The sequence below is a fragment of the Acanthaster planci genome, linkage group LG06 (assembly GCF_054643075.1).
Source record: "Acanthaster planci isolate LZ-2023a linkage group LG06, COTS_SCS, whole genome shotgun sequence".
Taxonomy (NCBI): domain Eukaryota; kingdom Metazoa; phylum Echinodermata; class Asteroidea; order Valvatida; family Acanthasteridae; genus Acanthaster; species Acanthaster planci.
The window spans coordinates 5,178,979-5,204,322 of NC_141782.1; the positions used below are offsets into that span (position 1 = coordinate 5,178,979).

General features: G+C 42.2%; 1 protein-coding gene across 8 annotated transcripts in view; it reads left to right on the top strand.

The window, feature by feature from the left end:
* The window catches only part of LOC110989242 (uncharacterized), a 515,163-nt gene that overhangs the window by 371,993 nt on the left and 117,826 nt on the right, over window positions 1-25,344 (top strand). For 7 of the 8 annotated variants that reach the window (XR_015425756.1, XM_087138535.1, XM_087138530.1 and 4 more), the window contains one exon: window positions 16,350-16,497. The exons of the other annotated variant lie outside the window; for it this stretch is intronic. Coding sequence is in view for 6 of the 7 variants with exons in the window: in XM_087138535.1 (XP_086994661.1) it covers window positions 16,350-16,497 (148 nt within the window). In the remaining variant the exon portion in view is untranslated. The remainder of the gene's footprint in view (window positions 1-16,349; window positions 16,498-25,344) is intronic. 8 annotated transcript variants of the gene reach the window in all.

The following is a 25,344-nucleotide window of genomic DNA, read 5'->3' on the forward strand; positions in this document are numbered from 1 at the left end:
GGGGCTGTCAAAATACAATTGTCACAGTATCGTTATCAGGGGTCACGTGACAGGAGATAAAAGTTTGCAGTTTTCTCCATAGGATTAGTACACATTTTTCTTCATTCATTAAATGAATGAGTAGTCCTCAACTTCAGCTCAAGATTACTATGAGAAGGAAAGAGAATTCAGAAGTTTTCCTTTCGTTAGATTACAAATATACCCAAGACTCAAAATATCAAGTAATATTTCATAACTTTTTCCAGTTTGACCGCAAATCATGTGACATGTACTTAACCACTACCTGCCGGGTGCCTCGGCTTTGCACCTGTCTGTGTTGTAGATTTTGTATGTCTTTTTCGCAAGTGATCCTTGGCATTTCTCATTCATCAGATTCACGAATAGACACATTAGCAGCATGATTTCAGTGTTGATTAGTAACGGCCTTGTTGCCAGTGCCAGTATTTCACCTTATCCCTTTTATAAACAGAAGATAACTGTCAGATGCAGGTAGGACGACTGAGGCTGGTCAATACTAAAATCTGTAAAACAGAGGGCAGAAAGGGACACCTTTAATGCCTGTGCTGTTCACTTGCAAGGTTCTCCACAAGTGATTTTAATCAATAAATCAATCATGTGGCTATATAGCTAATAACAAAAGAAAAGTTACTTTAAACTTGTGTGGCCTGTCATCAGTTGGTGCTAGCTGGTCAAGGGGCGGTGCACCATGATCACCAATTGGCAGCTGTGACGGGTCCACATCTTCTGGGGCAGGTGGGTCCACTGTGACGTCAGGCCCTGCTGGTGGGTCTATCAAGGTATCGGCCTGCTGTTGGTTCCCATCAGCCACTACATCCTGGGTGGTCTCTGAGGGGATTGGTAGGGTGGGCCAATCTTCAGGATGGTCCCTGGCTGTCAAAATCTCCCCGCCAGCCACATCCAAGTGGTCCTCCACTGTGCTTTGAACCACGTCCTCCACTGTTGCTGGTTCAAAGGGTACTGCCGCAGGATTCAGAGTCGCCTGGTGCGTCTGAGTATCGGTGAATTGCTGGCCCCGAGTTTGAGGAAGAAGAACAAGAGGAGATTCCTCATCAGAACTAGAGTCATCTGACCTGAGATGAGAAATCTGGCGTGGCCGTCAGTTGGGAATTTCTTTAGGTGTACTTTTCCGCTTGGTGTTGCTTGACTGTGGATCTTCTTTCCGGCGCATGCTGTTGTGGCGCATGCTGTTGTAAGGCATGCTGTTGTAAGGTTTCGGTGCAGGACCCAAGATTTGCTGTTCCCCCGTTCCCGACGTACTTCGTACACAGGTGAGTCATTCCTCTCCGTGCAAACAACGACGTAGACATTGTCTTTCCAGTGAGAGAGAAGCTTCCCGGGGCCTTCGTGTCTGCCCACATTCCGGACCAGTACCCGATCTCCAGGTTGCAGGACAGAGCTGTAGGATTTGCGGTCATGGTACATCTTCCCGCGCCCAGTGGACTTAGCAGCATGACGAGCAGCTATCGTTCTTCACAAACTAGTTATAATTTGTGGTGTCTTCTCCAGTGTTGGGATTCAGGCCAAAGGCAACATCAGCTGGCAGGCGGGGCGATCTTCCGTACAAGAGGAAGAACGGCGAGAAACCAGTTGCGGTATTCGGCGTACAGTTGTAGGCATGGACAATCTTGGGAAGAGACTCCTTCCAATCTGCGTTCTGCTCCTCAGTGAGTGTCCTTAGCATTGCCAGAAGTGTCCGATTCAGTCTCTTGCATTGGCCATTCCCCTGAGGATGGTAGGGTGATGTTCTGGAATTGGCCACGCCGGAAAGTTGCTTGAGACATTTGAAAAGCTTGTTCTCAAATTCGCCGCCTTGGTCATGTTGAATGCGATGGGGATAGCCAAAGCGCAGGACAGAGTCATTAAAGATCTTCTCCGCTATGGTTTTGCCAGACTTATCCTTGGTTGCATATGCTTGGGCGAATCTTGTGAAATTGTCAACTACTACCAAGATGTATTGAAATCCTCCTTTACTTCTCTCCAGATGAAGAAAGTCGATGGAGATGACTTCAAAGGGGGTGGCAGTGGCAATCGTACCAAGGGGCTCACGCGTCTGCCGGGCAGGTTTCCGGTCTTTGAGGCAGGGGCATACCTTCATGCAATACTCCTCCACGTCCCGCTGCATGTGGGGCCAGAAAAAGCAGTCTCGGGCCAGGTCCAGGACACGTGCAGTGCTGATGTACCCCATGTTGTCGTGGAGCTCCTTGTAGACCATTGATCTTAGCCGTGGTGGAACTATCACCTGGGTTCGGGATCCTTTCTTTCTGAGGAGTAGTCCATCATCAAGACTAAGATAGGTCCAGTCACGTAACAAGGCAACTGTGTCTGGCTGGTCCCGCGCTTGTTGCTTCCTGTGTGGCCGCAGGCCCTTCTGGACGTAAGAGATCACACGGGCAATAGCTGGGTCCTCTGCTTGAGCTCGTTTGACGTCATCCCTACTGATTTTCTGGCTACTCACAGTGGGTGTTGAGGATGCTGGGCTTACTGCAATGGCTGCAGCCCACGTGGTTGTGCCGTTCCCTTGGGCTTGTATGGCATTGATGGTGGTGTCAAGGTCCTGACAGGTCACTTCAGCTGTACAGCCATCCATAAACTTCTCCACATCCAGAGGTAACCTTGATAGCGTATCTGCATCAGCGTTGTTCCAATCAGGACGGTACTTTATGCTGAAATTAAAATCAGCCAACTCAGCCACCCGCCAATGTCCCATGGCATTCAGTCGAGCGGTGGAGAGGACATAAGTTAAGGGATTATTGTCTGTGTAGACCGTGAACTCTGGAGCGTAGAAAAGGTAATCCCTGAACTTTTCAGTTATCGCCCATTTCAACGCTAGGAATTCAAGTTTTCCCGAATGTAGGTGATAATTCCTCTCCGCTGGACTAAGTGTTCGAGACCCATACACGATGACTCGCATTTTCCCTTGTTGTCGTTGGTATAGCACAGCTCCAAGCCCGTCGTTTGATGCATCAGTATGGACAACAAATGGCTCATTGTAGTCGGGGAATGCCATGATAGGTGGTGACATGAGGAAGCCAAGGATCTTCTTCAGGATACTCTGATGATGGTCCTTCCAGTCCACCTTCTGTTTCGACAGCTTCTGTCCTGGTTTCATCTTCCCTTTGGTCTTTCCTTTGAGGTTTGTCCTCTGGTCACACTGCCCAACACCAGGTGTCACCTTCAGTAGGTCGTAAAGGGGTCTTGCGATACGTGGGCCGTAACTTAACACCATGGGCTTGCAACCACTTCAGAACCTGCCTCAGGTGATCAAGGTGATGTTGGAAGTCGTCCCTGAAGACTAGAACATCATCCAGGTAAGTCATCGCAATTTCCCCATTGAGGCCATCTAGGCAGGTTTTCATAAACCTCTGGAAGACTGCGGGTGCATTCGTTAGCCCAAACGGGATGCGGATCCACTTGTAAAGTCCCCAAGGCGTGATGAATGCTGTGAGGGGGCGGCTTTCCTCAGTCATAAAACCCTGGTGATACGCCTTCCCCTGATCAAGGGTGGAAAACCAGCGATTGCCCCCCAAGCTATCCAGCACGTCCTTAATCCGTGGGATTGGCTGACGATCAGGTATGGTCTTTCGGTTCAAGTCCCGATAGTCAATGCATAGTCGCAGGCTACCGTCCTTCTTCCTGACGCAGACCACTGGTGATGAATATGGCGAGGTGGATTTAGTAATCCAATCCCGACTTATTAGGTCGGCGAGGTATGTGCGGACCTCCTGGTACAGTGGACGTGGCATAGACATATAAGTCTTCCGCACAGGTTCTTCATCACGCAGCTTGATCTTCATCTGGAGGTCCGGTATACAGCCTAGGTCGCTTTCGTCCTTGGCCAAAGCGGATGACTCTTCACGGAGCAAGTCCTCCGTGGCAGCTCTCTGGGCTTGCGTCAAATGGCTGAGGTTCACTGGAGGAAGCCAATCACTCTCTAACGATGCACTATTCACTGCAATGTGAGGCTGGCCATTGGGACTTGTAGGACATGGGGTCCATTTGTGGAGCATTGAGGGCTCGATGGGTGGATCGAGTGTATCAATTGAAGGTGCCCCAAGAGACTCCGTCGGCGCAATATGATATTTTGGGTGTGTGGTATTAATTACTCGGATCGTGACGGGACAATGGCTACCTGGGGTCAAATTTACTACAGCCTCGTCCACTTGGAGACCCTCGGGCAACTGGGTTTTGACTGCCGGTTCAAATAGTACGGTCATATTCTCTTTCAGCCCTAGGTGTGTCTGGCACTGAAATCTGTAAAACAGAGGGCAGAAAGGGACACCTTGAATGCCTGTGCTGTTCACTTGCAAGGGTCTGCCACGAGTGATTTTAATCAATAAATCAATCATGTGGCTGTATAGCTAATAACAAAAGAAAGGTTACTTTAAACTTTACATACAATGATATTGAATAACTAAATATTCAAGGCTTGGTCCTTTTACTTGGGTTGACGAACACTCGTGGGAATCCTACCATGCATGTGCACTGTAACAACTTAAGAATTCCACCAGCCGAGGCCCTGATTCCACTGAGAAATCATTCCTAGCCTGGCACTTGCCTTTAAAACAACCAAACAGGGAGTCTGTGCATAACAAGCCAAAACATGAGTGTATTCCAAGCTAGCATGGGCAGTGCCCTTCCTTGAGCAGTAGCTAATAACCCTTTGTCTATTCCTGGGAAAACCACACTGTGGCTAAACCACAAACTATGCGCCTTGTCTTACCATTCCTCCATGGTCTTAAGTTACACTGTGCCTGTGTGGTATGGTGTACCATGATTTTACACTCACATCCAATTTATGCACTTGGATTAAATTTAGATTGAAACTGTCTTTTCTTAAGTCTATTCTAAATTAGAAAGAAAACAATATCAGTAGCAAGAACTATTCTATTCATCTGAGTTTTCTAGCAATGAAATCACTTCTGTCAAATAACTGGCACTTCACTTATTCATGTTTGATCAAAGGGAACATTCTCACTCTAAAGTTTATAATGTGTATTACACAAGTTTCACTGAGATGAGAACTCTTATCATCATGGTCTAAACTATTCTCAACTTTCCTCAAGTCTCCATCAAACTTTACTTAAATACAGTCTAAAGAAGGTGAAGGAATCCTCAAGGCAGTGTTATCAACCTTGAACAAAAACTTAATATCACAAATAGAAATCCCTCAATAATGTTATCTGTTCAAGAACTGAATGGAACTTTCACAAGTTCAACATCTTTACTACATTTCTATTAATTGATTATCAATGTATAAAATCAAGGAAATGAGTACATACCTGTAAAACAGAGGGCAGAAAGGGACACCTTGAATGCCTGTGCTGTTCACTTGCAAGGTTCTGCCACAATTGACCAGCACAGCCACACGAGGTCAATACCCCCCTGTCCACTGCTCAGCCAGGACTCTTCCATTTCTGCAAGCGGGGTGAGTCATTCAATGTAAAATAAGTGAAGACTTTAAAAAAAATGGGGGTGTCCTAAAATCGACACTCTCTACATAACAACCCTTATACTCGGAAATGTTGTGAAGAAAACTTCTAGCAAATCTGGTTCCTGCCCTTTGAATATAAAAATAATGCTTACGTGGAACCAGATGGCCTCAAGACTTTAACAGAGTCATGGGATATCTTTGAATCACCATGTTGAATGACCGCAAAAGCAAAGGTGTACATAATAATGGACTACATCGCACACTTTGCATTTGTGGCAGAAGGTGAAATTTGTTAGAGTTTTTGTAAGCATCTTTCCATAGGATTAGTTCCTGTATAAAAATACAGTCTTAGTTCAGAGTTCCCCTGTATTTTTCTGTTAGTGCACATCCTGTTTATTGGCGTTTCTGCAAGTTACGAAAAAAGTCATTCTTCTTCTTCTTCTGATGGTGATGATGATGAGGAGGAGGACTCATACCGCCTTTGTTTTGTACACGTTTCTTCCACCACCCACTTTAGTCAATTAGCAACTTTGGATCTTCATCAAACTTACATCAATGAAGGACCCTTGTCTAAAGATGTGCATACAATATTAATATCATGATGACATTGTCAAGTGATTTATTATTGATTTTTTAATATTTATTTCAGCCCATTGACTTTGTACACGTTTTCATGACACAATTTTTTTGATTTGGTAATCTTCAATTGTAACCAAAATTACAGCCAACTATGACCCCAATACAAAGATACGTCCAAATTTATGATGTCATGATGATGTCATCAATTGATTTATTATTGATTTTTCAATATTTATTTCAGCCCCATTGACTCTGTACACATTTTCAAGGCACGATTTCGGGTACTTGGCGATGTTCAATTGTCATCAAAGTTACAGCGAGGAAAGACCCTGAAATAAAATCATTGCCAAAGTTATGATGTCATGATGACATTATCACCTTATTTTATATTGATTTTTGAATTTTTCACAATAGCTTTTGTACACTTTTTCTACTGAACACTAGTCCTTTACTTCGGCTCAAGATTGCTATCAGAACGAAAGAGAAATTGGGTACTTTACGCTCTGTTATTTGATTTGAAATATGCCTAAGAGTCCAAATATGAAGTAATATTTCAGAAAAATTGTTCAGTTTAAGCACAAATCACGTGACTTGGACTTAAAGAGCAGTGTTTCTGCAAATGAGTTGATAGCCCATTGACTTTGTACACGTTTTTGAGCCACATTTTTGGTAACTTTGCGATGTTTGAACATTGACAAAATGATTGCCAACAAAGACCCTGATGCAAGATTTATATAAAATGGATGACGGCATGATAAAGTCATCACTTTATTTTATATTGACTGTTGAGTACCTAATTTTTCCCCGTAGATTTTGTACACATTTTTTAACAGGCACACTTCGGGACGCTGGTCAATCTAACTGATTTCATGTTTGTGAACACTCGTACTCCACCACGTAAAGAGGGCCCCAGAAAACGTGCAATATCACAACATCATCAGTGGTCATGTGACATGAGATTAGAGGTGCAGTTTTTCTCCATGGGGATTGTACACTTTTTGCACTACACACTATTGTCGAGCTTAATGAGTGGGTAGTCCTCAACTTTGACTGAGAATGACTACCAGAACGAAAGAGAAATCAGACAAAAATTTTCCTTTCCGTTCGATTTCCAATATACCCAAGAGCAGAATATCAAATAATATTTCATAATATTTCTTCAGTTTAGACGCAAATCACGTGGCATGAACTTAAAGAAGCAGTTTTTCTGCATACGTGTTTACAGCCCATTGTCATTGTACACGTTTTCGAGCCACAATTTTGTTTACTTTGCGATGTTTGATTGTTGACAAAGTGATAGCCAGCAAAGACCCTGATACAAGATTAATATAAAATAGATGACGTAATGATGACGTCATCAACTCATTTTGTATTGATTTTTAAATATTTTATTTTTTTCCCATAAGTTTTGTACACATTTTTCAACAGGCACACTTTGGAACGCTGGTTAATCTTTAGTGGTGTTGTATAAAAAGGAACAATGTTGACAACATGTAATAACTTTTGAGAAAGGAACTTTTATTTTAAACTATTTCACAGCTTGTGCAAGAGAGAGTGGGAGTACTGCACATTGAGATGTTGCTTGGAACGTGGTTGTGATGAGACTGGCTAAAAATGACCAAGTGGTAAAAATATGGTTGGGCACACAGGCCAGAAGAACAAGGGTAAATCTAATTATAAAGTAACAAATCCGAGACCAGAAGTCTGCCAGAGGAATGTGGTAAGAAGGCCAAAGCAATAAAAGTGGGTTCTTGTTTTACAAGGGGGAAAAACGCTACAAATCTAACTGATTTCATGTTTGTGCACACTCATACTCCACCATTTAAAGAGGGTCCCAGAACAGGTGCATCATCACGACATCATCAGTGGTCACATGACATGAGATTAAAGGTGCACTTTTTCTCCATAGGGATTGTACATGTTTTGGCACTTCACAATTACCGAGCTTAATGAGTGAGTAGTCCTCAACTTTGACCGAGAATTACTACCAGAATGAAAGAGGAATCAAACTCAATTTTCCTTTCTGTTTGATTCCAAATATACCCAAGAGTCAGAATATCAAATAATATTTCATAATAATTTTATTCAGTTTAGACGCAAATCACGTGACATGAACTTAAAGGAGCACTTTTGCTACGTGTTTTTTTAGCCCATTGATTTTGTACATGTTTTCAGGGCATCATTTTGGTAATTTAGCAATCCTCAATTCTCATCAGTGTTACAGCCAAGAAAGTACTCTAATACAAAACACCAATTTTATGACGTCATGATGACATCACCTTCTGATTTTTTTCTTGATTTTTGAATATTTTATATTTGCAATAGGTTCTAAAGATTTTTTTTGTTCCACAGCCATTTTTCGGCAGTTTTCTTGATCTGATTGACTGTGTATTAGGTGTGCACTCTTTATGTCCCCCAGCTCGAGAGGGTCCAAGAACAACATGGTCATAATGACGTGATACAGTGTCAGCTGACATAACATGAAAGGAGCAAACTTATATCTCCTGAAGGGCATATCCGATTTGGTTGAAACCTTGCAGGTATCTAGAAAGGGACGTGCAATAGACAAAAATTGATCTCATGTGATAATGACGTCATCATATGACCAGTCATGTGACATTAAAGGTGCACTCCTTCAAGCAATGTATCTTGAAAAGTACTTGTCTGATTGGGTTCAAACCTTTCATTTATTTGAAAGGGGAGGGCTTCGGACGAATAGTGACCTGATGTGATAATGACGTCATCAGAAGACAAGTCACGTGACATTAAATGTGCATGCTTCAAAGCACTATATTTCATGAAGTACATATTTGATTAGGTTCAAATTTTGCAGGTCTCTTGAAAAGGAAGAGTTTTAGACAAACATTGACTTGATATGGTAAGGACTAGTCACGTGACATTAAAGGTACATTCTTTACAGCCCTATATCTCTGAACTACATGTCTGATTGGGCTGAAATTTGGTAGATAGCTGGAATGGAAAGTGTTATAGACAAGGTGACATGATGTAAAGGGTGCGAAGTTTAATTCTTTGTGTCTCCTTATGTCCAAATATTTGTTATAATGAGGTCACCCAAAGCATCATTGGAGACTTTGGGAACTCTTGGATAGAAGTTTGAATAAGAGAAGTCCTGATGTGGTGATGGCTCAAATGAAGGAATGCCCTTTTCTTAAGTAAAAAAGAAAATGTGAAAAAGCCCTATGCTCTGTCCATGAGACAGACAAAACCTCTAGTTTACTTTTGCCCTTGCTTCTAACCATATAATTTGATGGCATGCCCTGATCACACTTAGTTGAAGAGCAGACCAGCAGAGACACTATCACTGTGCGTGTCTTTGTTCCTCCTTTCTGGAGTGTGCTTTTCTGCTTGAATCAGGTTTCTGTCTGCTTCTAAAGAGTCAGTGACTGAAGCTAAATTGAAGCAAAAAACAAAAAGGACCCTTATATGCAAATGGTACTAGAACAATGATGTCATGATGACATTATCAAGTGATTTATTATCGATTGTTCAGTATTGATTTCAACCCATTGACTTAGAACATGTTTTCGAGGCAAAGTTTTGGTAATGTAGCTTCCTTCAGTTGTCCTCAAAGTTACAGCCAGCAAAGACCATAAAGCAAATACAACACTTAAATAATTTGTTTTATCGCTCCAAAATTGCATTATTCTCGGCAGACATTGCTTGTTGGCAATCACTCAATTTAATATCCAGCAGTTTGTTGCCATGGTGTTGTAAACACGTAGCTTGGAGTGCAGGCTTGTGACCACCTGGGTCCCTGCTGGCTGGCAAAAGCCTAAGAAAAGTCAAGCTGTAGCGTTACTATAATTTACAGTCAACACACAAGGAAGATGTTATACATTTGTGACAGCTCATTTACATATCCCTCCTGCGCAGTGCCCTCGCTTGACCCTTGAGGTAAACCTCAGACTTTGCCTTTGTCTTGAGTGAATCATTCCACCACCAGCACTGCTACTGTTCAGACCATGCATAGCATTTTGCGTTATTCTCCACACATGTACAGTTTACTTTGTTGCCTCAAGATTTCTTGGATGACTCGACTGGGGGTTTCAGTTTCCCACCTTTCAAGATGCAGGCACCAATAAAGAGCCAGAGACAGTAATGTACACCATCCTTGTCGTGTCACATTTCAAGGTGTCACACATTGTTATAATTCAGCAGTGTACACTGAATTGCTGGTGCGCAAAGGCCATTTCAGCATAGTCTTCTGAAGCTGCTGCTTGCTAAAGTAAATCTCTCCGCTGAAATTTCATATTTCCTGCTATCTACTGGTGATGTTGTTCTTATTTCTGGGCGATTCTTTCGATGCGTTCTCATGACATACCAGCTAGCAATCTACTGCACTGTGTGTCGTCAATTCTCCTCACATTTTGTTTCAAATCGACAAGACAGAGACTGACAGGGCTTGGTTACCCCACCTGATGCGATATGCAGGCTAGGCAGGAATAACGCAGAGTCTATGTATTCAGTTGAGGAAATGTCCACGTACGCTGTTTCCCCTGCGATGCCACCTTGCTATAGACACCACAGGAGACGTGGACAGACCCATCGGTCACCTTCGCAGTATGCCAGCAGGTGTTGTCTTGGACCTACCCGGTGGTACATGGCTGTCATCCATGGGCTTTGGTGCGATAACTATGAGGAGAAGCACAACAGGTCCTGTGAACTTGCAGCTGCAAGCAGTCAATGGAGCAACAAACCTGTACTGTCGCTGGACAGGTAGCTCTCATCCTCTTCTCAACGGGCTACCGCTCATCGCTGTGTACAGTCGGTGGAACAGCACACTCAGGGCCCACCAATGCGGTCAGTGTTCGGGCAGTCCTTTCCTGCAGACTTTCAACTTCTACCGGCGATGATGAGGCACAACGTGGGGTGAGTCATGCTGAGGAGGACTATTGGTGGACATTTAATTGGACTCTTTGGTCAAAACTTTGAATTGTTGGGTAGTAGTAGGCTTACAGGGTAGGGGTAAGTTGAATCCGGCTAAATTCCTACGATCTTGCGTTCAATTCCTTCCGATACACTTGCAGGCACAGCGTGTATTCACGTTCAAGGAGCGTGGGGCTTGAGCCCTACACTCCACAGTAGCACTGCAACGCCACAGTACACGCGGTCCGCGACGATGTCAGATGCGCTGCCGCACCAGACATTAACCTTTTGCACCGGGAATTTTTTTCCCGAAAGCCGACTCCAAGAATTCCAGCCTCGCTTGGCCATGAAGGCCACCTGCCAAACCGCAAATTCTCGGTTTGTGGTCCTACGTGCTCTGCACACTTTGAATTACTCGGTGAAAAGGCTGATTGTTCGGTGGCATGCGGCTCTACTCACGCTTCCACATTCCCGTTGCCTCTTTTCAAAGTGGGGACTATTGTGAAGCTGGTGATTATGATGCAAATTCGGTCTTTTCATTTCTGTGCTTCACACAAAGGCCAATTACCATATATACAAGAGCGAGGGTCTGCCTTCTTTCACCATGTTCGCTGAAGCGTGGGCCGAGAATAATAGCTGGAAAGCGGGCCGAGAATCTGAATTTTTATGGCGTGTCTAGCCACGTCCCGGCGCGAAGGGGTTAAACAATGAAAAGGTAGGTGTCACTGCAAGCAACCTCCTTACATGTAGACCTATACCTATCCCTGTTCTCAGCATGTTAAGAACATTCACTACAGCATTTTGGCCATTTGACGCATTCCTCGTAACTGTAGGATAGTACAGACTATGTTATTGTCTTATGCAGAGTGGATTGAAATGTACCAACACTACTTAATTGCACCCACAACAAACCACATGTGTTAATCGTTGTTAAAATTAAATGCTTACAAGTACACCGGCTGGTTGTGGTTTCGAATGCCCATTACATGTTGTAATTTGGCTGTATTCAAGCAGTGCTTGACACATTATCATGATCAGCTTACAGTTGATTCACTTATTCCACATATTTCACAAAGTTGTTCCCTAATATTTTCAGAGACCTGTGTGATATTTTTCTTTCCTTCATTGGCAAGGTATATTCCTCTCAAGTTGCAAACTAAATTGGTATCAGTGAAGGGATTGACCGTTTATTTATCGGCCTGTTCCAGTGTGGTAGTTCTATCCAAATAGGCTTGTTTCTAAGTACTGTGCCGGACGTTTTCTCTTCTGTCAAACATCTGTCATAATTAGACCCCCTTTACCTGGTTCGGTGAACGAATTGGCCAATAATGAGGAGTGAAAGTCTATGGTGTGCCTTGCAGCCATTGTATTCTCTGTCTCTCTGGGCCCCATTATTATGTAGATAACGATGATGACTGAAAATCTGCTTGACTATTTCCTTCAGAGAAAAAGTTTGGTTTTAAGTTTTCAAATAAGTTTCACAATGCTTACCTTTGGCGCTCTGTTTCTTGTGCGCTGTCTGTTATAGTTGGCATTGTTGAAATTTCATGTAAATAGGTTTTGGGAAAATCCAGCGTCTATGTGCAGTTTGGCGTAGCGCTTACATGGGAAGTGACATGAAAACCCTTGTCGCACCAGTAAAATCACACTTCAGTTTTGGGATAAAGACATAACTAATAACAAAATCCACATTCTCTTGGATGAGATCATTGCCTGCAAACAATACTAATGGAAGTTTAACTAAAAGTAAACCCTGTTAATTTTGCTGAATTTTCTATGTCGTAATCTCATTTCTTGAGGAAAGCTTCATGAAAGTTTGACGTTTACAAAACCTGCTCAGCACGGACTGTGACTTTCTCAGCTATTTAAAGCTCATTTCTTTGATTTTATCGTCATAACTTCAAACTCACTTGTTCAAAAGAATTTAGTATGATAGGAAGATTAACCCCTTCGCTGCGGAGGACTGCTACTACCGCTCCATTGTGTGAGGATTAGTGCATACCACACATACAGTCTATTCACCATGCAGCTGCTGGTTCAATGGGGCCAGCTGCTGGACAAAGCCCTCCATTCATGGCATGCCACAGCCCAGCAGTCCCGGTCAAAATAATCCCGCTGTGAAGGGGTTAAGGTTCCAATTTTCCCATCTGGTTTTGAAAGCTTAGTTTCATTCCCCAGTTTTATGAAAATTTAACTTACTTGCCATGTCCATCTACGTCTTGTTTCCGTATGCAGTGGTTTTTTTGCACTGGGACAACAAAATTTATTTCCAACCAATGACTTTTTAAAGTTTCTACATGTCGTTCGGCCCTTGAGAACACTTTATGTTACGGTGAAGTTGTTTGCATGGGTAAAAGTGTTTCACAAGTTTCTGTGGTGAGAGAGTTACATACTACTACTAGCAGAGTTTTTGCACCGTCAGTTTAGACTTTGCAACTATCAATTTTAGTGCGGATTTTGTAAGGGTAAACAAAAACAGTAGGGTAAACAGTTTTCTAGCATGCCAAGAATTTGGGCCTGCTGTGTGTGCCAAGTGGAGGCAATTATGGAAGCATGTTCCATTATATGGAAGCTGCCACGGTGCTGCCCGTTTGTGCTCGCTCACTATGTCGGGACTTGATTCAACTCCGATCAGTTTGCCATGTTAATATGAAGGTGAATGGTTGGCCAGCATGCCAGGAATCTCAAAGTTCATGCATGCCCAGCGTGGCAAGTAGGGAGTGACCGTGCCTCAATTTTTTCCACAAGCTACCTCAGTTCTGGTATGTGCCCATATTCGCTTTGTGGTGGTAACGTTCGACTTCAATCACTTAGCTCAGGATAAGTTTAGTGAGTAATAAACATGGCATGGATTTAAGTCTGTGTATGCCCAACATGGCACTATGGTGGCCAGTGTGGCCTGATGTTTATCCTACAAATAATCAAAATTATGAGGTACAATCACCCCTTCTAGAGGTATGCTAAACTCTGCTTCGTTTAACCTGAGGGTAATTTACAACAAATACCAAGCTGGATATGATGACAGATTCTTTGATGCAGTTGGGATATATTAAGCCAACCACAGATGATGGTTGCTGACCTTCCATGTATCATGTTCCATATCGTTCAAGCATCCTACATATGGATATCATGGCCAATTGAAGTCGCTCTTTGCATGTCATCGTGCCCTGGCCGTGTTGCAGATTTGAGTGCCAGCGGTTTTCTTGCGATTTCTGATATTTGGATCCAGACGTAACTCCTTGTGAATCATTGATTGATTTATTGATTGATACTGGTTTAGTTCTCCACGATATCAAACTTCTAATTATTCCACAGTCTGAACTGTTTGGTTTACACACGAAGATGAATGGCAATCCCACTGATGATAATTCAGAGCCTCTAAATTTCTCTTATCCCATTAAGTTGCATGGATCCCACAAACACTCCACCAAACTATAAAATATTAGCGTAACCTTTCCATCAGTTACTCATTGACAGCACAGGTAGCTGTTTGTGTTTGCACCGCAGAAGGTGCAATAAATGTGAATGTCTAGGGATGCGGCAAGAAATGGGTGGTCGGTTGAGTAGTGCTCAGATGTGAAATATCAAAGGTCATGACCCTGCTCAGTAGCTTTTTAATGCCATATTGCAAAAGTTTTCTTATGATTATTAAAGGCTCTTTGAACACCCCTCCCCCCTTTTTATGCGCATTCATTTCTAATCAATTTATCTGCACTTGCAGCTACTTAAAGTTTTTCCTCTTGAATTTCCACTCATCGGAGCCGGAGCCAGATTCTCTGGAATAACATGCTATTCAGACTCGATGCAAATCTTCAATGCTCTCTTATGATGCGGATCAATTCATGGTCTATATGGTTCATACGTGTGAAGTTACTTCAGTTTACACCATGCCCACTGCACATGCACTGCACATACAGATAGTCGGGGTAGAAGGGAGTGCACGGTCTGTCGTCCCAGTGGGGCGCATGTTGCGCCTGTGGCAGGAATTGGCTGGGAGAGACAGGTAGTGCCTCAATTCAAGTTAAAATGGTAAACAACTTTAATTTGGAAATATGTCTTATGGTAAACTTTGTCTTATGTAAGACTTTGAACTTGTAGGTTAACTTTTAATATGTTGTGTTTAATCTTGGGATAGGTATGCACCCTCTTGTTCTGGTGGGGCTTATTCAACTGCACGTGCCAGCAGTGAAAAAACTGCGTGCTTTCAAACTTGTTATCTGTTGTGTTTAATCTTATGCCAGGCACCCTCTTGTTTTGGTGGGGCTGATTGGTTATATTAATAATTTAGGCATATGACATACAATCAAGTACAAACATTTTGGCTAGCACCCTTCTGTTCCGAGTAGGCTAGTTCAACGGATGGCAAGCGTGCCAAGGATTTTGGCCCATAGCTGCCAAGTTTGGCAAGGATCTGGCAATCATGCCCAGTATTTCGGGCAAGCATGCCCTGTGCTCTTGATTTGGGCAGATGTGCCCATTTTGGCAAGCTGCCAAAGTTCTGGTATAAGCATTATGCATACAAAGGAAGCAAAACAGCGGCTAGGAAATCTATGCCCAAAAGTCAAACCTACATCTCCATTGCAAGGCTGTTTTGTGTGTTGTCCAAGAATAATTACGTCATGATGATGTCATCAACTGATTAAATATGAATTTTTTTATATTTAAAAATTGTGTTAAATGTTTAAAAATCCATCTAAAATCACTCGTGGCCTCCCGCAACATTCTGTGTGGGTCAAGTGGCAGAGTATTTTTAGTCTTCAATTCATCTTGTGTGGGTCAAATCACATGACCCTTCCTTCCAATCAAAACCAGAAGTGAGCTTATTGTTTAAAAGTGGTAATACGTATCAAAACGTTTTCAACGGCGTTAGTCTGTTGGGGTATAGTATCCTTTAAATCATCTATTGATGACATCACGTAATTGTCAAGCGCCTTCTAGCAACAGGTTAAACATTCTGGAAAGTGAATTTTGAATAGATGTCTGTGGTGACGTTTGTCCAAATTGCCTGAAAACTGGTGGATATGATGTTTACCAATTCAACACGTGTGTGAAGTTTGGGGCCGATGACCTCATCAGCCGGGAAGTTACAATGAAAAGACCTTTTCTTCTTAAAAATTCGCTTAAAATTAACCGTAAAAGATATAAGCATGAATGGTCCATTAAATGATTGCTAAAACATTGGAGTCATCTGCATGAATTGCATAACTGGTGTATTTCTTCACACAGATGAAGCGCCGACAACAAAACCCCTTACAATATTTTCGTACTTTAAAATCTCATTCACATACTGTGCATAGGCAGTACTTCACGATATATAGTGCGTTGAAGAGTGCACCTTTAATGTCACGTGACTTGTAACATAATGAGGTCACACATTAAAAACACCACATTGCTTAAGGTGTAATATGAAACTTTTCTTTTACTGCATCAGGGTGCTAGCAAGGCAAGATGAATCTGATATAGACTGGCTGCAGAATGTTCAGTTACAAGCATTGTCCACAATACTACGACAAATGCTGCTACAGACAATAAAGTGCCTTGCAGATGGAAGATGGGAGGTTCGAAGAATGGCTCAGCAGGTAGGTTATTGAAATGTATTAGCAATTAGTGGTTGCTCATTTTTCTAATAGTCACTTGACAGTCATTGATTTAAACCATACTTGTTTAGTTCAATGACAGATTGGAGCCTGTTTTTTTGTACTAGTCTGTGGCATTCATTTTACACAGTATCTACCACTGCATATTTTGCTAGTGCATTCAGGACATTTGCTAAAGTTTGATCAACTATAATGTGCACTCTATCTACCACAATGCATTACAGTGCTTCACCCATAATCTCTCTTTATTTCTTATCGTCAGAGCTAACAGTCCTGTATTTTCACCCTCAAATTTTTTAAGTTTCTGTTGTTGGCTGATTATAAATCTTATATCAACTGTATAATACATACTGTAGGGTTTCAAGTATAGCTGTTACTATTTTTCAATACCAATACCAAGAACAAAATTAGAGATTTCAATGCTATGTTTATATCTATGTTGGTGCTAGATTATATATTTAATTTCCCTGGTCCAACCATCGAGCAGGCTAGTCTTTCCTTTCAATTTAGGGGCGTAGGCATTCCCCTGTGCTTGTTTGTTAATTCTTTTTTCAAAGCCAGGTGCCTTTGGTTAACAACAATTAAGTACAATAGTTTTTGTGTTGTCTTCTTATGTTTTTTTCAAACTACCCAACCAAGGTGAGAGGGGAGCTCTCATTCCTTAAAAGTCTGTTATTTCCCATGAGAGAGTCAGTCATTGGCATTGCCTCTCTACCTCAAAAATTTGCCCCCTTATTAGGCTTGGCTTCAAAATTGACCGTTCACGAAGTCAGCGAACGTTTGTGAACTAAGTTAATCTTTAGTTACCAGCGGAGGAGGAGCTTAGCAGGTTCATTTGGATCACATGACAATGGCCTTTGTTATGGTAATTTTATGTTAAGTAGGCTACCGTTGGCGAGTTCGCGAAGTGCGCATTCCGATTGTTTGCGAAGTACGCGAAGCCAGATTCAATAGCTATACATGTATACCGGCGCTGCGCTTAAAAAATTTTCCTGTGTGTCGGCACTTAGTAAAAGCAAAGACCATAATTATTATATTGGATGCTTCATTCCGAGTATTTCCCCGAAAGTTTGGGTGTGTGTGTGTAAGGTGGCAAACTTGCCGTAACGGGAAGCGTATACGTTATTATGTGTACTGTTGATGGACTCTAACGAGGCACAGCTCCTAAACGTGGTGCGGTTTGATTTTCCCCCTGGTATCTTGGTAAAGCAACATTTTCATCCTAAATTTCACAGATGAATTTCATCATTCATCAAGCTCTGCACATTGCTTTTCATAAATTTGGAAAGTTAAGTACGCGCTACAAAGTTCTAGAGGAGTTTACTTTTGCCGCTATTTTCACACTTCATTTTGAAGTCCACAACGATCCTTTTTAAACTCCACTAAAAAATAAGAAAATCGTTTTCTTACAAACTTATACTCATGCGTAGAGATTAAAATTATTGTACAAAATTTATCGACTTTAAAGAAATTCTGCAATGTGTATGTGGGGTTTTCTGTGATCCTTTTATTGTGCCACTTTAGGGAACACTAAAAGGAATTTCCAGACGCCGTTGAAAGAAACTGAAACTGTCCGCGAAGGATCCACGGCATGTGTTTTTTTTATAAGTAGATTACCAGTGTGTAACTGAATGAATTTGAAGGTTTTTTCTCAACAAAAAGGTTTTGCAATAATGTCCGAGGAAATCCAAGGCAAAGGTCGAAGTGTATCACGTTTATGGGACACCACTGTACATGCACATAAAAATAGTCACGTTTTTTGTACCAGACTTTTTGGCGCTAGGCAGGACTTGACTTTTGAATGCCGACAGCTGTTTACGGAACAAGCTGCCAACTCCAAGTTGGCCCTTAATTTAATGCCATCAGGTGATTGATCAGCTCGACAATCCACGCATCCCGACAATCGTAGGACCGTCGCAGCCCCAGCCAGCTGTACGTGAACACGTATGCCGGTTTTAGCGGCTGATTGCCTTGTTTATTATGCATGTATGAAAAATCATTGGGGTTTTTTGGTTGATTTTTCAGTGTCAAAATTCTTTTGTGGTGATTAGGGTTTTATAATTGGCCAGTTTGTACTTGGCACGAAAGCGTTTTCCATTGCAAAATTATGAGACACTGCAAATTTGCAGAAGTGTAACACATTTAAATTCCTACAAATTCCACAGCAAATTGCTTCGCGATGTCCACTTCGCATTGCATAAACTATAAACAGGCCATAATATTTTTCGATTGTTTAGTATAGTGCGTGTACATGTACATGAGGCAATAATATTGCCATATTTTTCAGTACTTGTACTGAATCTCAATCTTCATGGACGGCAGCCAGCAAACGTGAGTTTCGTGAGAAGCCATTGTCAACTGACAGATGTATGAAATTTAATGATCACAGATAACACAATCCCAAGTTTACATTATCCATCTGCGACGCAGATGCTGAATTTATCACTTTGTTCTGACTACATTTTTTTTCGTTGTAGTACCACAGTTAAGAACTGCTGATTTGATGTCACTACTGAACTCACAGCATCTGAGGATTGGACGAAGCTACATGTACTCAGTTGTGGTGTTGAAGAGTAAATAAACAGCTGGGCAGGATGGGATATTGTGCAGCAGTGCAGTATGTTATGTAGTAGAACATCAAAAGGAGATCATCTAAAATAAGTTTTGAATTGTTACTATAACCACGTGTGGAATTTGTAGTCAATAGCTTTGAAATAGCTTTTTGGAATCTGTATAATATAGAGCTGGAGACTATGCCAAAGTGCTATTATTAACCATTATTGCCTGTTATGGGTCCCAATCCCAACAACTTCACAATATGTTGAATTTGTACGGATTTAAACGTACCTTCACTGTACATTCCAGCAGGGGCGGCGGAACAGATAGCTTGGACATTGGATTGGATGGAAGCTATTATAAGTGGACATTGGCTTGCCCTCCCATCTTCTTTGTCCACTCAATGTTTCCGCGCCTACATTCCAGGCCAGAAAAGAATAGAATGCCACCCAAGAATACCATAGATTTTTTTCCAAATAAGTTAACATCTGGAACTCCCGATACCAATCTAATTGCTTCTGCGTTATCAGTTCCCACCACTTATACCAGCTTTCCTGAGATTATTTTAATTGATTAATTGACAAGTATTTCTATTCCAGGGCGGATCCAGCCTCATTAAAATACAGGAATGCAAAGTGGAATATGGGGCCATGGCCCCGGCCTGTCCATTCCATTTCTGTATTTAGTAAACCTTTCTTGATGGAATCTGAGAGTTTTTGCCTTCATTCACTATCTTGATTGATTTGACTTACAAACCAACTGTGTACTGACAGACTTTGCTTTAGGGATGGTAAAAGGTTTTATTTCACCACAGAACTACGGGATTTTCAGAACTACCCATCTAAGGTTTTTCTTCAGACTTCATTTTTATTCACTGGTCTGCATGTCCTCTGCATTTGCCGCCTTGCTTGCTTTTCGTATGCATACATCTTGTAACCTAAAATGGGAAACAAAAGAGATCTTTCGTAAAAAACTGACATTACATGTTTGAAAGTTCAGGTCCTATATATACAACGTGATTAGTCTAATAAACTGACTAGTACACGTAGGCCTACATGTATTTGCAGGTCGTGTATGCATGTGATGTTTGGTGCGATCAGTCAATCTGTACCATCACGAAATCGCATTATGAGTCAATATTTTATGATAAAACATTGGACTTGACCTCCTGTTGGAAGATCAGTCCTCCACAATCGGTAACAGCGAAGTAAAAGCAAAAGGCGTTTGGAAGTAACTTATATTGCAAAATGGACAGAATCTCGCAAAGATCGCGCAACCACGGAGATTGCCCGATTGCACCGCGCCCCAAAAATACTGTGCACGTCCCATGTCATTAAAACTCTTCGTGCACACAGTCATTTTGCACGTCCAAATTCAATTACAGTCACGGAACCAATAGTATTACATTCCCAGAGCTATCCACAGTGTACAGTCTGATAGGACGGCACAATTCTGTGCCTTATTTCATGCAGTTCTTCATGCTTTTCCTTCGGTATCAGTGATCTCCGCTGTCAACGAACATTTGTTCGGTATTTGCACCGAGCTGGTGATTCTGGGTGCCGGATATGTGTTCCCTGAAGTACATGTATATTATCCTACAGCATTGTTCGCCCAGGGTCTGACTATAACATGCTGCGTGTTCAGAGGAATCCCCTATCAACGCGCACGCGTACAATACAGCCGAATCTGATGGCCAAATTATATGACTGCGGGGATTTATTCTTGACAAAACACTATACTAGTTGGGGCCCACATGTATGGCCGTTGTTAAAAACCTAATTCATTTTGTCGGACCAGACAAAGGTAGTCTGGGGAGGATGTCATTCCTTTTTACGCCATTCACACTGATTCATGAAAAAAATGCATTTTTTAATCCAGGTTACAGGTTTACAGCAGGTTCTGCGGCAATTGCTGTCGCCGTCATCGTTGGGTTTTTATTTCGAGTTTCAGGTGCAGATGAGCATGATGATGAGGTTGTGTCGGAAGACAAACTATCGTGTTGGATGAACGGAAGCAAACTGGCAACCTCAGGAAGCAGCTGAGGTTCCTCCGGCTCCATGGTGGTGGTATGGGAACTCTACTACTAGTACCAATCCCATACCATTTTTGTACGAAGGACAATTATAACTTACTTTTTTGACCCGCCGTCTTACAGCAAAATGTTTGATGGACTTTGTGTTGGCTGGATTTCATACCATACATGTCATATACGAGCTGCAGTGATCTTGTAAAGTCAGCCCCCTGCCACCTTTATGCGTTGCCACACGCCGAGGAATGCGGGGAACATGACGGAAGCTCTGGTTCGCGAAGTCCGCTGACGTCACTTTGTAGACTTTGAGAACTCCACTTCCGTCTTGTTCCCCGCATTCCTATGCATGTGGCAACGGAAAGGTTGTAGGGGCTGACTTCTGAATATTACTGCATGCAGCGCACATATGCAATCGGATGGGGACTTGAATCGGCTTCCCCCAGCAAAGCAACCAGACTGGTCCTGATCTTACATTTTTTCTCACAGCCGTCATATCTTCTCTGGGCCATTTTGGAAACTGAACAAATAAAACATGGATTTTTTTGGCCTCTTTTTAGTTCAACCCACAATTGAGACAATTGTGCCATTGTCAATACTTTCTCCGGCATGGATACCACAGTGCATGTAGGCCTATGTGTGCGTGTCTATTCAGGCTCTGACGTTGCGCGCCGCGCTGAATGGAAATCCCACGCTCACGTAGTTGTATATGCAACGACTGTTTTATGTACACGGATGATATCTGCAAGGGGGCGCTGGCGCGTTGGGCTGTCGGTTTCCGGTATGTTGAACACAAGCTCCGACTTTGCTTCTCTTTTTGAAAACAATTCTCTACAAACGCGAAGAATCAAAAAGCAATTAGCTGATGGCAACATTGTGGAAAAATCTGCGACTGATCGCACTCATCAGAAATAACCTGTTGCTGAAGGAAAAACAATTTGAATTGCAATTGTTTTCATGAAGCAAACGAGACATTACATAAAATTTTACTACAGCTGAGTAGATTTTCAAGGAACAGCGCTCTCTTTCAGATTTCATGAAAGGAGAAGTTTGCCTAACAAAGTTTACATACTCATTTATATAGACCAAGGTATTGCATATTTCTGTAAAGTTCCTTCACCCAAAACATTCTACTTTTCATGACTATATTCTTAAAGATTTTCATACACAGAGCTGAGGTCACTAGTTCTCCTCTGTAGTACCCTATTTGCGCACAGAAAGCAAAAATATTCCGAAATGCTATTTTAGGGCAGTTAAAATTTCATTTGAAAACAATTAGAATTTTTCAGACCAGTCCCATGGGTGCGAGACATGGAGTTGAGTAACCTCCATATATTAGGAACTCTTTCCCTGTTGGACCCCAAGACAAGCCAAACTTTTTGTAAACTTATTTTGGTTCCGTGAACTCATTCACAATAAGGGTCACAATTTGATGGCCAACACCCGCCGCCCTAAAATCAGTTAGGCCTCGGCCCTGATAACAATATCAGTGGAACTTGATGCCTTCTGGACTGATCACTCGGAGATTCCCAGCACGTTATAAATATTTCAATTTTAATACGGGGACATGTCCATTTACAAATGCACATTTCTTATGAGGTTCCACTAAATGAGAATACTTCATTCCATGGTAGGCTGTACCACACCTCAATGTCCACCGCGGATATCGTCTTCCAGGCAGGGTGAAAGATCATGATCATTTTTAATAGCTGGTTGACCCGACAGATAGAGACCGCCTTCCCACTTGTAAATACCCCTGTATTTCGATTTTTATACGGAAACACGCTCATTTCTTAAACCAGATTTAGCAGAATAATAATATAATTAGGGTTTCACTACCCGTAAACACAATGGGAATACTATACATTCCTTCCACATTCCTTTGGTGTGATCACTTTATTCTCATTCTCAGTTTCACATTAATTTTGTACAATCGTGTTTCCTTCAATTATATTGTTGAAAGGTCAAGTCTTTGCATCTACTGGGGGGGGGCACTTGCCTTGCCCTCTCGTAGCTTGCCTTTTTCTTGACAGGGTATGCTAGTTGGCATTGAACAAGAGAAAATCCCAGGCAGTATAGTCAACATTCCCACCATATTCTTATCCAGGGTGTCATGTGACTTATTCTTCAGCACTATGTAGGGAAAAGGGATTCCCTTTCAGGGATCGAAAAGGGATTCCCTCTCAGGGAGCTATCTGAACATACCAAGTAGGCAGGAGTTGTCGGCTTACGCTCCACCATTTCCTCAGTGCTGTTGGGTGTTAATTCACTTGGGTTCGTGATCAGTCTCCAGTTGTGAAATTGCTTCTCTCGATGTGGCACATGTGAGACAATGGGGGAGTCTCCCCCCACTCCCACACCCTCTAACAGTGCCAAGTCACAGAGAAGCTGTGGCCAGCAGAGCCAAACACAGACTTACTTGGGTTGCTGCAGAGCACAATCCAAAGCAGTCTTGTGGATCTGCAATTGTCCACAAGACCGTCAAAGACACCTAACCCTCTGGAACAAATTTCTCATGAGTGACCTCCAGTTGTTTGGTGAAGCTCCATTTGAGCCCATCAGCAAAGCATCATTTGCCATGCACATCAACATGAAACTTGCCTTCCCCCAAGGTTGAGGGAGTGAATTTCAAGCTTTATCCACTGAGGATGGACAAATTTGCTGGGAACCCAGTTGGATACACCTTGTCCCTGCTATAGGTTTTGACAAAGAACTATACTCTCACATTTGACCCCCAGACATCATTGTTCCAACCGTGGAATCTCAGAGGCCTCCACAGACAAGCTCTCATTGCCCAGTGAAGACCCACAAGTGTTTCCTTTCTCAAACAAAAGAACTCAAAGGAGCTACATACCAATTGTGTCTGGGAATGACTAATATCAGCAGCATTGGACACCATATTCACCTGGATAGTCACAAACATCAAACCCAGACTGGCCATCTCCTTATGATGGATAGGTTAACAAAAGATATGAGCATACATCTATTATGTCAGTGCTTTGCCCGCCTTGAGAGGCCTATTTCAAGGGCAGTTTCTGAGATCTGCAAGGCAGCACGCTAGAAGTCACCTCCTCCACCTTCTCTTCCTGCTATCTGAAATGCAGTTTGCGGTCAGATCTTGAACAGGACCGTACTGATGACATCTTTCCCATGATGCCATATGGAAAATATGAACTCACTCCCACACAGGAGTGTTGGAGGAGTCAACCAGACAACACACGTACTTACCAAATTAGTGCCTATCTCCCCACTATGGCTCTGACACAAAAGCACTTAGTCCATTTTTGGTTACGTGTGGCCAAAACCATTAGGAAATCCTATTACTGATATCCTCCCATGTTGCCTCTGAAAATGACCCCTGTATATTTCCATTATGCCTTCAATATTGTTCTACAGTTTTTTGTACCAAAAGTTATTTTCTAGCAAATCTTTTTAACTGTGGTCAGTATATTAATATTAATGGTATGATGGAAATACAGTCAAACACACTTAATACGAGCTTGAAGGGACTCTCCAAAAAACCTTATCTTGTGGTAAACCTCGTGTTATACGTGTTGACACTTATCCCATTCATAGAGTGCATGCCTGGCGTCATGCACCAGCAAGCAATGGTATACATGTACACTACAGCAATGTACATCATATTAAAATCATATTAATAAATATAATTCGTATGAATAAAACAATGATTTTGAATATGCCTAATTGTTTGACGCAACAGCAAAGAACAGGGGTTGTAAGTGGCCGGCCGCCCAGCACTGCGTGCACGTGGTGTGGCCCAATAAAGCACTCCTTGGAAACTGGTTCCCGACGTTGCACGGAAGTAAAGGTTTAATTAACTTGAGAAGTAGTTCATATAAGGACCGGACGTAAGAGGGCGTTGAAATTGGGGAATTTCTGTTGGTTTGTAACTGGCGGGAGGAGATCTATTTTCAAGTCAGGTTCATCCATAAATGTTAATGTTCGGCTTAAACAAACATTTCTTTCAGACCAGACCCACTGTGATCAAAAGTCCTTTGATGCCATAACCTCGCCACACCTATTGTCGTCTAGAATAAAGCCCCCTCTAGTGGCACAAGGAACAGAGTCGCCAGGTCATTGATGGCAAAACCGCAGTGCAAATTGCCAAGATGCTTTTCAATTGGTTTTTGACAGTGCTGGTTAGACAAAAGTGCTAGTCTTGTCCGTGTTCTCATCTCAAGATAGCTCATATTAAGTAAGTTTTCTCTCATAGGAATGTGTGTATT